Here is a 13,716-nt window from a genome sequence, read left to right on the forward strand (position 1 = left end):
ATTGGGTTGTTTATTTTTTGATGTTGAGTTGTGTGAGCTGTTTATATATGTTGGATGTTAATCTTTCATCAGTCATATCATTTGCAAATATCTTGTCCCATTCAGTAGGTTGTCTTTTCATTTTGTTGATGGTTTCCTGTGCTGTGCAAAAGCTTTTAAGCTTAATTAGGTCCCATTTGTTTATTTTTGCTTTTATTTCCTTTGCTTTAGGAGATGGATCCAAAAAAATATTGCTGCAATTTATGTCAGAGACTGTTCTGCCTACGTTTTCCTCTAGGAATTTTATAGTATACGGTCTTACATTTAGATCTTTAATCCATTTTAAGTTTATTTTTGTGTGTGGTGTTAGAGAATGTTCTAATTTCATTCTTTTACATCTAGCTGTCCAGTTTCCCCAGCACCGCTTAGAACTGTCTTTTCTCCATTGTATAGTTTTGCCTCCTTTGTCATAGATTAATTGACCATAAGTCTGTGGGTTTATTTTTGGGCTCTCTGTTCTGTTCCATTGATCTCTGTGTGTCTGTTTTTGTACCAGTGTTATACTGTTTTGATGAGTGTAGCTTTGTAGGATAGTCTGAAGTCAGGTAGAGTGATTCCTCCAGCTCTGTTTTTCTTTCTAAAGAATGTTTTGGGGGCTTCCCTGGTGGCGCAGTGGTTGAGAGTCCGCCTGCCAATGCAGGGGACACAGGTTCGTGCCCCAGTTCAGGAAGATCCCACATGCTGTGGAGTGTCTGGGCCTGTGAGCCATGGCCGCTGAGGCTGTGCGTCCGGAGCCTGTACTCCTCAACGGGAGAGGCCACAACAGTGAGAGGCCCATGTACCGCAAAAAAAAAAAAAAAAATGTTTTGGGTATTTGGGGTCTTTTGTGTCTCCATACAAATTTTAAAATTATTTATTCTAGTTCTGTGAAAAATGCCATTGGTATTTTGATAGGGATTGCATTGAATCTGTAGATTGCCTTGGGTAGTATAGTCATTTTAACAGTATTAATTCTTCCAGTCCAAGAACCTGGTATATCTTTTCATCTGTTTGTCATCTTCATTTTGTCTCATCAGTGTTTTATTGTTTTCTGAATACAAGTCTTTTACCTCCTTAGGTAACTTTACTCCTAGGTATTTTATTTTTTGATTTTATAATAATTTAGTATTGTATGAGTAACTTTTCTTCCTTATGTAACGCGTACTTTGTGAGATAAAAGAAATCATTATTTTTTCCTTTTTCTTTTTCCTGTTGTATTGAAATATAGTTGACATATAGCACTGTAACAATGTAAGGTATACAGCAAAATGACTTGACTTACATCATAATGAAATTATTATCACATTAGATTTGGTTAACATCCATCATCTCATGTAGACGGAAAAAAAAGAGAAAGAAAAAATATCTTTTCCTTCTGATGAGAACTCTTAGGATCTACCTTCTTAACAGCTTTCAAATAATACCATACAGCAATGCTAACTGTAGTACATTACATTCTGAGTACTTATTTGTTGTATAATTAAAAGAAATTACTGAAAGAGTTGGAGTACTACAGAAAATATCATAGTGTTAACTGAACTCGGGGTTTGGCTGCTCGCTGCTTGAAAGCCAATACTTGAGAGACGAGTGCTTGTAGGAATGGAAAGATTGCTTTATTCTGGAGGCCAGCAACCTGGGAAGAATGCAGATTCGTGTCCCACAACCACCTCCAAATATTCTGCTCGGCCATGAAAGTTTTTAAAGGGAGAAAGGGGAAGTAATCTCAGTCTGGCATTGAGGCAGGAGTCACATTCTTCACCATCTCCCACTGCATGTGAGTTTGTCGACTCCTAGTGATCTTTCTTTAGATGCTATCTTTTTCACACAGTTTGCTCATGAGATTACTGAAGGGGAAGCTGGGGAAAAGAGCTTATCATCTCTTAATTACTTGTTCTTCATTTCTTCTTAAATCTAAGAAAAGTATCAACAGGTTAGGCGAGGCATTGGGTGATCAAAAGATTTGAAAGATGTGCTTGGGCCAGAGGCTAGTTAAAATATAGCTTTGCTAAAGTGACAAGACAAAAGAGGTCCCCTGCAGGGAGCTGCTTCCTGCAAAGGGTTGCTTCCTGCAAAGAGCTGCTTACAAATCCCCGCTGTCAGACATCATTCCATTTCTATGGGATTATGGGTGAAGGTCTGTCTTCTGTAACTTCTTCATGCTGACATAGGGTGTGCTGTATTCTTAGAGTAGATGTCAACATGGGTCTGTAGCATCTCTTTGCTGGCAATTTTAGTTGCCCACTTACATATACGGGTAGAACAAGCTACAATTATTTTGAAGCCCACAAAGATACAGATTATTAAGAGCAATAGTGTTATTCCCATTCTCTTGAGGCTGGTTCTTGGAATTGTGCTAGCCATAGATTCAGTACTTCTCAGGATGGAGCAGCTTATGTCATGGTCACAGTCTGGTCATCATGCAGTTAGCTCTTCCCCTCTGGTGGCAGTTATAGTATCTGTACAACTCAGGAATGTACATCAGACACTGAAAGGTTCCGTGACTCTATTGTCCTAATTATTAATTTCTTGGGCCTGCTCTTTGTGACTGAGGGAGTCCTGGGAGATTTAAGCTTTTTTATATACAAGAGGAGCCTTTGTACTTGGGTGGGAGCCCACAAGGTTCTGCTTGGTTTTAATAGGTGTTCAACACCTATTTATTATTTAGTTCATTCATTCTGAAAAGACTAGGTAAATTCAAAGGAATGAAAAAAACACCTGGAGACAATTTCTGGTAAGCACAAATTGTATAAATAATTGAGTCAGTATTTCTCCATATTTTACTTGAATTAGTATCACCTGAGGTGCCTTCTTAAAACAGATTCTTGGGTTAGATTCTTGGGCTCTAACCCAAGAAGTTGGAGTTAGTAAATCTGAGGTGATGCGTACAAATATGAATTTTTACAAGTGTTGTAGGAGATTTTTAAAAATTTCAGCTTTATTGAGGTGTATTTGACATATAAAATTGTAAGATATTTAAAGTGTACATCATGGTATATATACATATGCATTGTAAAACGATTCCCTCTATCTAGTTTATTAACACATCCATCACCTCACATATTTTTCTTTTTTTTTTCTTTTTGGTGAGAACATTTAAGTTCTACTCTCTTAGCAAATTTCAATAGTAGACTACGGTATTATCAGTTATAGTCACCATGTTTTACATTAGCTCCTCAGACCTTATTCATCTTATAACAGATCCAGCAGATTCTTATACAAGTGATCCACATTCTCCAAATTATTCTTCTGCAAATTGAATTCTGACAGTCAAACCTATATGATTTTTTGAAACACTACTCCTACAGCCCAGCTTTAATGACTATAAAACTTCCACTCTTTTTAAAGGTATATATGACTATTATAAGAATGCTTTAATTGGTTTTTTGAAGTTTGAAGACTAAACATTTGTTTTACATATTATATGCTTACCTGATTAGAAGTTTGAGGACGTCATGATCTGGTTAAAATTCCTTTTATTCCTAGAAATCCTTTTCTCAATAACTGGCTTCAGTCCCTCCTTTGCTGAGTGCCCTCAAAACAGTTAAATACCCAATTTACAGGTTATCAGTTTCTGTGTTTCCCTCTTTGGTTTTAGGTATCCTTGTTTTATTTTCAGATGTCTGGTAGTCCTTAACCTAAGGGTGCAGGCCGTAGGGTATGATTTCAGGAACTCACTGAGGTGTCTTGAAGATTCCAACATCTAAAGGAAAAATGAAAACATTTCTGTTTTCCACTAATGCCTTGATCTTTATTAAAATACAGACAAACACCTCTTAGGATAGTAACTTATTCATTCGTTCATTCATTCATTCATTTAACAACTTTTTATTGAATACCTGCTACAGCAAGACCATAGTAGAATGGAGTGAGGGAAGGAGTATCTTAGATGTCGTTAATAGAAACTGAAGGGGCTTTGCTGGTGGTGCAGTGGTTGAGAATCCGCCTGCCAATGCAGGGGACACGGGTTCGTGCCCCAGTCCGGGAAGATCCCACATGCTGCAGAGCGGCTGGGCCCGTGAGCCATGGCTGCCGGGCCTGCGTGTCTGGAGCCTGTGCTCCGCAATGGGAGAGGCCGCAACAGTGAGAGGCCCACGTACCGCAAAAAAAAAAAAAATAAAATAAATAGAAACTGAAGGAATTGAAAGGAACACAGTTGAAGAACAGAGAAGCTTTGAGCCACTGAAAATGAGTTTTTAAATATGAAGCCATCTCTAGGCTTAAGCTATGATAGAACACTTATGCTTTGGAGACCATAATATTGTGCAAAGTCTAGTGTCCTAAAACAAGTGAATATTTAAAAATTGTATTTCTCTGATTATCTTTACCAGGATATAAATGCATCTGCAAAATTCTGCATCATTTTTCCTTTATTTTACTTTTAAAACTGTGAAGATATTCATTATATTGATAAGATTTCATGATATTTTAAAACAGTTTTATCCAGGTATAATTTACATATCATAAAGTTCACTCATTTTAATTGTACAGTTCAGTATTTTTTATTGAGTTGTAAAGGTTCTTTATATATTATGAATACAGGTCTCCAGATATAGGTTCTCCTGTTTATGATTTGCAAATATTTTTCCCATCCTGTGGATTCTTTCCACTTTCTTGAAAGTATTATTTGCAGCACAAGAGTTTAAATTTTGAAGTAATCTAATTTATCTGTATTTTCCTTTGTCTTTGGTACCATGATATTTTAATATTAGATAAATAATTTATGCCTCTACTGAAGGAAAAACATGCCTGATTTGCTTGACTTCTTAATGTAATTTAACTCACAGATGTTTTCCGAATTTTCACTTCCAGCTCATTTCTGAGAAATAATCAAGGAACTCTACTCATTTTTAAAATTTTCAGGAATAATGGAAGAACAGATGAATGATTAGTTCTTGGCAGAATGAAATAAGCTTCTTTGTTCCTAGAAATATCCAGTAGAGTATGGATCTCTGACTAGTATAACTAAAAACATATTCTTTCCCAGACTTAAAAAAAAATGCGTGTAAGATAACATCTCTGTGTGTCTGTGCCTGTGTGTTAGGTGCATCTGTGTCTGTGAGCACATGCCTCTGTGTGTACATATGTACCTGTATATATCAATATGTCTTTGTACATCTCTTTGTGCATGTGTATGTATAAGATACTTACTCTTTTGTATGCCAGTTCCTAATTGGACATTGTGGCTTAGGTATTGGAGTGCAGAAAATAAAGGAAACAAATAAGATTTTTCTGTTTTCATTCTCCATCTGCTCTTTAAAATCCTAGGTTTGCTAAAGGGTGGGAAGAAGAGAGCTGGAAAATGGAAAGAGTTTAAAGGAGGCCCTGCTGAATTTGCAAACACTAGGCCAGGGCCAAGGCCACTTACATAGCAACTGAGGTATATTATATACCTCATATCACTAGACTCCCTTTCTAGACAACTAAGCAAATATTAGAGTTTCCAGTGGCCTACTCCAATTGTAATAATAAGATGCAGATTTCATTTTATGGTACAAAAATAGTATAATAAGGCAAGGCTTAATTTCAGAACTTTTAGAGCCTGAATTTTAGGCTACTTTAAAAATTCAATATAAGAAAAACATCAGGAAAAATGTTTTTATGCTTCAAAAGTTAACAACTATGTCTCTTGAAAAATTTTAGTGTTTCTAACAAGTCTGGTTCGGATAGCATAACATCAAAGTGGATTCACTATATTTAAGAAATCATACATTACTGTGGTGTTAGCAAAGGATGTATGTCTGGTCCTTTATTCCAGGGATCAGAGTGGAAAGACTTGTAGTTTGTTATCTTAAACTCTTCTTTTTATGTCCAGATAAGCTTTCAAAGCCTTGTTAAATCAAGTAGCCATTGGTGTTTATGTAAATTGTAATCCAAATTAATTAAGGCTCTTGGTATAACTAAAGTTTTTGACAGAAGTAGATAAAGTAGGAATCATTTGTATTCTGATTGTATTTTTAAACCTTTTCAGTTTTTTTTCCCTACACTTACTGAGGCTCTCCTATATCCTATCAAGACTTTCATTAAATTTTATATATCTGTTTATCTACAAATATATAATTGCTATGAAAAGGAAAGGAGTGTGACTTTTGATATCTGAAAAATGAGTAGAATTTAGTGGGTGGAGAGAGGTAAGTGATGGAGGTGGAGAGTAGAGGCTCATGGAAGAGGCCTTGTAGCAGAAGGGACCATAGGAAGAATGAAGAGAGTCAGTATGGCTAGAGCTCAAAGAGTTAGTAGGTGATGAGGCAGGGACTAGACTATGTAGAACCTTAGCGACATGTTGATAAGGGTAAGAACACTAAGAAACTATTTAAGAGTATTAAGCAAGGGTAAAAAGATTAGATTTGTGTTTTAAAAGATCCCCATGACTCCACACCAGTGTAGAAAACAAATCAGAGGGTTGGAAGAGAAAATGGAAATGTGGGTCAACCAGAGAGTAAGGCCATTGCAGTAGTTCCTCCAGGAGATGCAGTTGATTGGGTTAATAATGAGAAAAATGGGCAAATTAGAGAAATATTTAGAAGGTAAAATCAAAGGAAAATGGTGAGGGATTGAATAGTGGGGGTTGATAGATAGGTGGTATGAGGGTGATTCCTGAGTTTCTAGGGCTTGTGGAAATAGGGGAACTGTAGTGCTGTGTACTCGGATTGGGAATGCTGTAAGAGGATCTTTCAGGGGAGGACGTTAGGGGGACTCATGAGTTTGGTTTGACACATTGTTTGAGGCACTTTTGAGACATCCATATTATAAGGGTAAATTGACTTGACTGTGGAAGATATGGGTCTGGAGCTTAGAGATCTGGGCTACAGCTAGAGATATCACAATCATTTGCATATAGAGTATCTAGTGCGAAAGAAAGTGTAGATAAGAAGAGAAGAGGGCCCATAATTAAGTCTGGAGGAACTCCAACAATTATCACCAGCTAAAGGGGATTGAACCTGTAAAGAAGATTGACGAGTAGCCAAAGAGATGGGAAGAAAATCAGGAAAGCTAAGGGGAGACAGTTCCAAGGAGAGCATGATCAACAGTGTTGGATGCTGCTGAAAAATGACAAGTAAAATGAACAAGGAATTTGGTTTTAGCAACATGGAAGTTTTTCTTGATTTTAGCAAGAGAAGTTTCTACGGAATGATGGAACAGAAGCCAGATTGGGGTGAGTTAAGGAGTAAATGGAAGGAAGGAAAATAGAAATGGCTATATAAACTTCAAAAAGAAGCCAGATAGGCTGTAGCTGGAGGAAGATGAGGGATAAGGAAATTTTACATTTAAGATAGGAAGAACATTAGTATTTTTAAAACTTGTGGATAGAAGAGAAATAATATATAGGGTAAAATTCCCCAGAGGGTGGATATATATTAGAGGAAAAGAGGGGGTATAGGTAAGTACATGTCAAAGGAATGGCTTTAACAGATTTATACCTTATTTATTGTAACAGGTGGGAAGGAGGAGAGAATGAGTGCAGATGTATGGGAGTTTGCTAGCAAGATACTGAGGGAGCTCTGGTTAGAGAAGCTTTTTTTACTTTTTCCCCCTAAGAAAGAGGTGAAGTCATTTGCCGAAAGTGAAGAGAAATGTAGCTGAGGTTTAAGGCAAAAGAAAGGTAGGAGGTTTGAGGATTTTGGAGAGAGTTTGACATAGTTGTGGGACTTGGGAAAATTAATTAAACAGAGAAATGTCATAAAAGTGATGGCAGTGATAAAAGCCTATTTGAAATTGGTGATTACGAATTTATGATGCAACCTATCTACCTTGTCAAATGACTTTCTCCAGCAGCTTTGGCTACTTGAGTACAAAACTGAGAGTTCCTTAAGGGGATTAGGGTAGAGAGGGAAAGGGAGTAAATAAGCAGTGGTATGCAGGTAAATGTTTAACAACCAGTTCTTAAAAAAAAAAAGTCTGATTTGTTTGTAATTTTTGCTGATATCCATGGTTTAAAAACCCTCTCTGTGGCCAGTTTCAGAGTTATCAACCTGACATCACTGAATGCGGAATTGAAAAGAGATGAGGAATAGCAAAGCTTTTCCACCACTCGGATGTGATAGACATTTATAACCTCAAAAGCATAGATAGTAGCAAAATGTAAAATAAAATTAAAAATGTAAAATAATTAGGAAGTGATGCCTTTTGAGGGATCGTTACCTATATTTTAAATATTCTTAATTTGTAAGTTTATTTAAGTTAAATTTTAATGATCACTGTTTAATAATCAGTGCTATTTAACAAATAGTCCTTAAAATGTAACAATAATCTCTAAACATTAGCCAGCTCCATCACTCAGGTACGGTAGAATGTGGTAAGTGATATTATGGAATGGTGCACAGAATGCTGTCATACAAAGGGAGTAGCATCTAACGTGGTTATAGAGGTCCAGAAAGGTTTCCTGAATTTGATGATGCTTGAGCTGAGACTTGTAGAATGAGTAAGAGCTAACCAGATAAGAGATGGGTGATGGGAAGAAGGATTAGCATATGTGAAGGCATGGAAATTTAGTATAGTTGTACCTTCAGAAATAAAATGTTTTTCGTTTGTGAGACATTGGAGCAGGAGAGAAATAAGTTACCTACCTTCCTTAGGATATTTTACATAGAGATGGAAGTACAAAAGATTCAGAACATTTCCAAATGGAATGTTTTGATTGCAAAGGAATTATTAGGAGTTATTGAAGCTTGCCTGAGAAAAATAATGCATACAAAAGAAGTGTGTTTACCTAATGTATATCAGTAGCATCTAACAAAATGTAACAATTTCCAGAATTCAGATACATTTTAGAGTACAGCCAAAAAATGGTATATAAGATAATCAGAGAAAATAAATTTTTAGACTCCAATGTTAACTAGACTATGTCTTCATTTCATTACAGAAGAAAATTAACATCTCTTGCTCTAAAAATTTATGGTGACTCAGAATTTGTAAATGCATTCACATCATCAAACAAAACCTTAAGTTTTTATACTATATGGATGGTGGCTGTGTCACTTTTTTCCATTTGACTACTGTGCTGTTTACTTATTATGGAGAAAGTTGGTGACTTCTCTTTTAACTTTGTTTTCCAATTTGTTCTGCTCTTGTGTGTGCTCTTTACCCCTAGCTACAAGACATTTTTACCAAAATGTGTTCGAGCAAAGATCCAAGACTATCATATTTTGACAAGGAAGCGAATACGGTACAGATTTCGCAGATTTATTGAGCAATTCAGCCATTGCAAAGCCACTGCCAGAAACTTGAAACTTAAGTATCTTATAAATCTGGAAACTCTTCAGTCTGCCTTCTACACAGAGCAATTTGAAGTAAAAGAACCTGGAAGAGGTCCTTCAGGTGAGGAGATTTTTGCAACCATTATAATAACTGGAAACGGTGGAATTCAGTGGTCAAGAGGGAAACATAAAGAAAGTGAGACACTGACAGAACAGGTAATCCTCAATGATATGTTCTCATTCTTTGTTAATTTAAGTAGAATGGCAGTAGAAGCACAGTACTTTTAGTCATTTGAAACATGGTCTTGCACTTCTCTTCTCCCATTGATACAAATGGAAGTTTTTAATAACGTGATGCCAACAAGGTCATACCTTATTGTTCTTAAATGGCATTTTATTAATTTTTTATGACTAAATAATTAGTAATGGTGTTCTTGTAGTTTCAGTCTTGAATTCTAAGAGTGATGTTTAAGGTCGTTTTGCTTCCTTTTTTCCTTTTACTATTATTGATAATATGAAGCACAATCATGAAATTTAATTAGTTCGAAAAGATTAATTTTCAATGATTTTATGATGTATACTTGTTAAATAATTTAGTTTTTGTTTGCATTACAAATTTTAAGTTTGTTCATATCTATGTGGTTCTTAGGATGTTATCTGATATATATATTTTTTTATCTTCATTCTTTGGTAAACTTTCAATTTTCTGGCAATGGTTTCTATTAATGTTGATTGGATTGAAGGGTACTATAGCACACTTTAGATTCCTGGCACCCTTTAATGCTCTCATTTTTAAGTGAAAGCAAGATACAGTGTAGTTTTAGGGTTACATTATTGGGGGAGAGAATCCCATTTAATGCTTATCTATTGGTATCAGTATTTTTTAAAAAGAATTTGGAATGAAATCTCCTTCATAAGAGTCTTGTTTTAAAATGGCTCCATAAATTCTGCCTGTTTTTAATATCAACTGCTCTTAATTACAGGATTTACAGTTATATTGTGATTTTCCTGATATTATTGATGTCAGTATTAAACAAGCAAACCAAGAAGGCTCAAATGAAAGCAGAATTGTAACTATTCATAAGCAAGATGGTAAAAGTCTAGTAAGTTTGCTTTATCATTAATAATGGTTATGTTTTACAGTTGTCAGAAATAAGTATTTCAGAATCTTAATACCAAAGTTACTTTCCAAAGTTATAATAGTTACAAAGTTCCAAAGTTGTAATACCAAAGTTACAAAGTTACCGTAGGGATGTTGATTATAGTTTTAAATAGAGCTATAAACATAAACAACAATTTAGTAAGCTTTTTGATTACATCTAGCTTTTTGTATCACTACCAACACTGTCTTCCCATAGAGTATCTCTTGTACATTAATGTATTTTTCGGTCATTTTCATAATTAGCAAAAGCACCAGTTACCTCCTGCCCTCTCCTCCCCCACCCCCAGCCTCAGTTGTGCTAGTTCCCTGTTGTAATGCTCATTCCTCACTACAGTCGACCCTCTGTATCTGTGGGTTCCATATCCAGAGATTCAACCAACCGCAGATTGAAAATATTCAGGAAAAAAAATTCCAGAAAGTTCCAAAAAGCAAAACTTGAATTTACTATGTGCAGGCAACTATTTACATAGCATTTACATTGTACTTACAACTATTCATATAGCATTTACATTATATTAGGTATTATAAGTAATCTAGAGATGATTTAAAGTATATGGGAGGATGTAAGTAGGTTTTATGCAGATAATATGTCATTTTATATAAGAGACTTAAGGATCCACGGATTTTGGTATCTGTGGAGGGAGAGATAGATACAGAGGGATGGAGGAACAACTGTATAATCTTTTTTACCAATAGAGATTCACGTAATTCTAGTCATACCACCTCTTTATGTAACAAAATGTAAACCAATCCCAGGTGATCCCTACCCAAACTGTGAGACATGTTTGACTCTAAAAGATTAACCCCTTCTCTTTTTTAAAATAGCTTCAGAGGGAATTCCCTGGCAGTCCATGGTTAGGACTCTGTGCTTCCACTGCCGGGGGCATGGGTTCAATACCTGGTTGGGGAACTAAGATCCCCCATGCTGCATGGCGTAGCCAAAAAAAAATAATAAAATAAAACAGAATAGCTTCAGACATCCCACTTACTTTAATTGAAAGGGAAGAAATGAATTCCTTTATACTCTGCTCTTAAATTGCTTATTTTTCTGGCTCTGTTTTCTTTCTAACTCAGATATTTCTTGTACTTGGGGCTTAAACGTCATATTAATGTTATTTGTTTATTTAACTTAAGTATCTATATGACTTACCTACCAGGCCATTTCAGGGTTTTATGACCAAAATTATAAAACTTGCAACTCACTTTCGTCAGCATGCCTTCCTTTTCTTAGGTATTAATCCTTTGTTGTACAGGTTTGCAGTTTGCCAAGTCTTTTAACATTGTTTATGGTATCTTTTATAGTACCTATTTTTATGGCCTATTTGTGTTAGCTAGATACCTTTTATAGTTCAGACACCTCACACAGTTCTCTCCTTATTATAATTTTTGATATAAGTCCATACTCTGTGTTCTCATTGTGACTAAATATTGCTGAGCCAAGCATTATATCGTGATCACATGTCCATTCTTGTACATACAACTTTTTGTTTTTCCTGGAGTTGATCATACCTTCAACTTTTTTCAGTATTTCTAATTAATACAAACTTTTATATCAGATTAGATAGATTTATAATTAAGATGACTAGCACATTTGTCTAATGGGTGTATTGGAAAATACAATAAAATTATGGGTGTAGAGTGAACTATAACTAGAAAGGCATGATAAACTCATATTTGAGAGGGTCTTAAATATCAGACACAAGAATTTGTAATTCACTTTGGGTAATTGGGAGCCTTAAAAGACATTTGAGCAATTTAGAAGAAAACTAATTTAGAAGAAAACTAATTTAGAAGAATTATCTAACAACATGGAGTGAAAATAATTTTCTTCTTTTTCTTTTCTCCTCTTAGGAAATTGAACTTAGGTCATTAAGAGAAGCTTTGTCTTTTGTGTCATTAATTGATGGATATTACAGGTTAACTGCAGACGCACATCATTATCTTTGTAAAGAAGTAGCACCTCCAATGGTGCTTGAAAATATACAAAGCAACTGTCATGGCCCAATTTCGTGAGTAATACAGACTTTAAAAGTAAAATTTTTTTTAAGTAAATGAGGTATTTACATAGAAGAGTTTACACAACAGAATGATATACCTAGGTTTAGGAAGTTTAGGAAAGAAATATTATCTTAATCTGACGGAAATTGTTTTTCTTTTAATGAAAGCCTATTTCCAATCAGACTACATAATAATTAGAATTATTTAGAATATAACTTACCATCTGTATCCCAATCTATAATACTAACTTGCTGTATAAGTTTGATATTTAGTTCCCTAGGTGTGTTTAATTAGTTCTTCAGTGTTAATTTTTTTTTAAAACCTTCCAATTTATGTTTCATTAATTTGGAAGTACTGCAGAGGAGCCACAGTGCAAAATTTGATAATCATCATTATTTTTGGATAATCCATCTCCTTCTACTGAAAGCTTTGAACACAAAATGTATATGATGTCCATATTTCTAGACTAGTTCTGTGCAGTATGTTCCACAGTGATGAAAATGAAAATGTTCTATATCTGTGCTGTTTAATAATTGCTGCTAGCCACATGTGGCTATTTAGTATTTAAAATGTGACTAGTGCAACTAAGGAACTGAATTTTTAATTTAATTTAATTTTAATAACTTGACATTTACAGTTGACCCTTAAACAACACAAGGTGTTAATCCACATATAATTTATAGTCCATCCTCTGTATCAGTGGTTCCTCTGCATCCTTGGATTCAAACAACCACAGACTGTGCAGTACTGTAGTATTTACTATTGAAAAATATCTGCGAATAAGTGGACCCTCGCAGTTCAAACCCACGTTGTTCAAGGGTCAACTGTAAATAGCTTCATGTGGCTACTAGCTACCGTGTTGATACACACAGATGTAAACCTTTACTTTAACACTGATAAAGCCAGCTATCATGCACAACATCTGTTTACCCCAAGTCCTAGTTATCTTTCAGCCAGGATGTGCTTTATGATTGGCACCAGGTCTGAAGGACTTGAGCAGAAGAAACAATCTGGGGTTTTGAGCATACGTTTTTTACCTTAACCTATCCTTAACTATTTGAGAAATCATGTCCTGACTGGTATTTAAGACTGATTTGGCCTATACCTAATGTCTGTTTAAGAAGTACAGTTGATATGAAAAAGTTGCACTACTTGAACATTCTATAATTTACATATTCAGTATTTTAAAAGCTCCTACATCCATTCATTCATTATCCATTCATTCATTATCCATCCATCCATTCTTTCAATTATTTGTAGAACATTTACTGAGTACCTAATATGCACCAGGCACTGGTTTAGGTATGAGAAATACAGTGATAAGTGAAACAGATAACTCTTGCT

At 35.2% G+C, this 13,716-nt stretch overlaps 1 protein-coding gene across 5 annotated transcripts in view; it reads left to right on the top strand.

The window, feature by feature from the left end:
- The window catches only part of JAK2 (Janus kinase 2), a 118,905-nt gene that overhangs the window by 71,302 nt on the left and 33,887 nt on the right, over positions 1 to 13,716 (top strand). For 4 of the 5 annotated variants that reach the window (XR_004350372.1, XM_032634865.1, XM_032634866.1 and 1 more), the window contains exons 7-9: positions 9,107 to 9,428; positions 10,196 to 10,315; positions 12,226 to 12,383. Coding sequence is in view for 4 of the 5 variants with exons in the window: in XM_032634865.1 (XP_032490756.1) it covers positions 9,107 to 9,428; positions 10,196 to 10,315; positions 12,226 to 12,383 (600 nt within the window). In the remaining variant the exon portion in view is untranslated. The remainder of the gene's footprint in view (positions 1 to 9,106; positions 9,429 to 10,195; positions 10,316 to 12,225; positions 12,384 to 13,716) is intronic. The other variant, XM_032634867.1, reaches the window with a different exon arrangement.

Source organism: Phocoena sinus, chromosome 6 (assembly GCF_008692025.1).
Source record: "Phocoena sinus isolate mPhoSin1 chromosome 6, mPhoSin1.pri, whole genome shotgun sequence".
Lineage (NCBI taxonomy): Eukaryota > Metazoa > Chordata > Mammalia > Artiodactyla > Phocoenidae > Phocoena > Phocoena sinus.